This window comes from Echinops telfairi, unplaced genomic scaffold (assembly GCF_000313985.2).
Source record: "Echinops telfairi isolate 266 unplaced genomic scaffold, ASM31398v2 ScPeMD7_7469;HRSCAF=8507_1, whole genome shotgun sequence".
Taxonomy (NCBI): domain Eukaryota; kingdom Metazoa; phylum Chordata; class Mammalia; order Afrosoricida; family Tenrecidae; genus Echinops; species Echinops telfairi.
Window position 1 is genome coordinate 84,370,891 of NW_022111373.1, and position 2,117 is coordinate 84,373,007.

Consider the following 2,117-nt stretch of genomic DNA (forward strand, 5'->3'; position numbering starts at 1 on the left):
ATAAATTACATTTGCTTACTCCAGAAAACACACAACTCGAAAGGTGTTTAAACACGACTGTTCTCAGTATTCTGTGCATGCACGAACCAGAAATAATTTATGTCTCATAAAGTTACCCAAGTTGTCCAAGTCTATTTACTCAAATGGAGCACCAAGGACCATTGCCTTTTCATTACCATGACAACTGCACACCATAAGTGACTGTGTGTGCTATATATATAGCACTTAGGAGAGAGCGTGCCCTTTTTCCCAGGCAGGTATCGCCCAAGTGCAATTTGGAGCCTACTAACTATGTTTTCTTTTCTTTGCAGCAGCAGCCAATACCACGCCACCTGAAAGAAAACTGTATTCTTGCCAAAGCAACCAGGCCTGCTGGAAAAAAGTCTTTTCCTTGCAGGCGCAAATCTCCATGTTTCCCTAAATGAAAAAGAATGGGGGTGGGGTGGGGTGCGGATGGGCATCCCCCAGGAGAGGGAGGACACATCATTCTGATACCATTCACAAAGGTCTAGATGATATGGTGACAAAGGAATGTCCCAATTTCAAACTGGCTATTTTGAGTTTCAGCTAAGCGGTGCAGAAGGAGCATGTCAATGCCACCATTGATGCATTGTAAAGTCAGAATTACGATTAGCATCGGGCACATGTTTCCTTACTGTGGGAAAAAAATTCTAATTGCCTAGCATGCTCACAAGGAGTCTTGGTGGCGTAGAGAAGAGAGAAATGGCTTGCCAGACAGTACAGAGTCCCCAGTCTAGGAAACTGGCAGGGGGCAGTTCTAACCTGGTCCTCTAGGGTCGCTAACAATTTAACTTTCAAATTCTAACCTAAAATATGGATGAGAGGAGACGAACAGCCAACGCGTGTGCTCACGCTGCCATCTGTGAGGAGTCAATCACATGACGTGGGCTGTGTGTTGGTAGCATGGACACATAAATCGTGTAAGATCAGAGAAGATGAAGAAATGTGACCTTCATCCCCTGGCTCTGGAAGTTTTTCAAAACCAGCACAAGGTCCGTGGAATGAAATCCACAAACAACAGAAGGTGGAAGCCTCAAAATGGCACTAGCTCTTCTTAAACGTCCCGATCTACACACCAGGCACGATGAGATGGGGGAAATCCCCACATCTCCTGACTGGAAATCTACCGTGGAGAAGAAAAAAGACCCCTCGTCTTAAATAAAAACAGGATCATGAGTTTTCCAAACTAACGCAGGGTTCTCCACACCCGCAAAACAAGGGGCGGAAGAGAATCTCGCTAATCTATGTTAAGACTTTGTGAGGAGTGTGGAGGGAGCTTCCAGCTGACACACGGGCAGAATGAACTAGGGGGCTCCTGGGACCATCTTCTGTCACCGTTTATGGTTTATTTGTCAAAAAATTAACATGCCTGGGGGTTTGTGTATTTCACAGCACAGAGAGCAGAGTCATCTGTCCCCCCACCCCACCCCCACCCCCACCATCGCCCACTTCATTATGAGAGTCTCTTCCTTCCTGTTCACCTGGCAGGAAGGAGAGACTCTTGTCAGTCATTTTCAACGGCAAGCTGCAATGGGAGTTGGCCTCTTTCTTATTACTTCAAGCCATTAAGGCATTTTTTTAAAAGATGCATTTAGAGACTACAGCAGGCTCATGCTTATCACTTTTTTATAAATATTTCCTTTCACCTGGATTAGCCGCATCACTGTGAAATTAATATTCACTGAATGATCACGGGCTCTGGGGGTCCAGGTTAATGCTCCCTTTATTTATTTCTTTGACAGTGCTTCAAAATGAGTCACTAAAAGAATCAGAGCGGCATTGGGGGAGCCTCCCGGAGTTCCGTGGAGCCCCTCCTCCCTGTGATGGGGCAGGAGATGGGTGGACACAGGGACTGCCCCGTGTTCAAGCATCGCCACGGCAAAGTTGGTGCAGGCCTGACCTTGTTCCCTATATGCAAGGTCACGACTCTGAGTCAGCACTGAACATGGCCACCACCAGTGGGGGTCCATAAAGACCCTCGGACCAACAAGAGCAGAAGGCCAGTGAGGTGGGGTGCAGATTCTCGACCTAATGCTTCACGTCCCTCTCCCAAGAAACTCTTACCTCCGTGCAAAGGAAAAGTGGGCTGAGGCACT

General features: G+C 47.1%; 1 protein-coding gene across 1 annotated transcript in view; it reads right to left on the reverse strand.

The window, feature by feature from the left end:
• The window catches only part of MAST4 (microtubule associated serine/threonine kinase family member 4), a 97,151-nt gene that overhangs the window by 86,477 nt on the left and 8,557 nt on the right, over positions 1 to 2,117 (reverse strand). Inside the window, exon 2 of the mRNA XM_045285232.1 lies at positions 2,086 to 2,115. Within this exon, the coding sequence (XP_045141167.1) occupies positions 2,086 to 2,115 (30 nt within the window). The remainder of the gene's footprint in view (positions 1 to 2,085; positions 2,116 to 2,117) is intronic.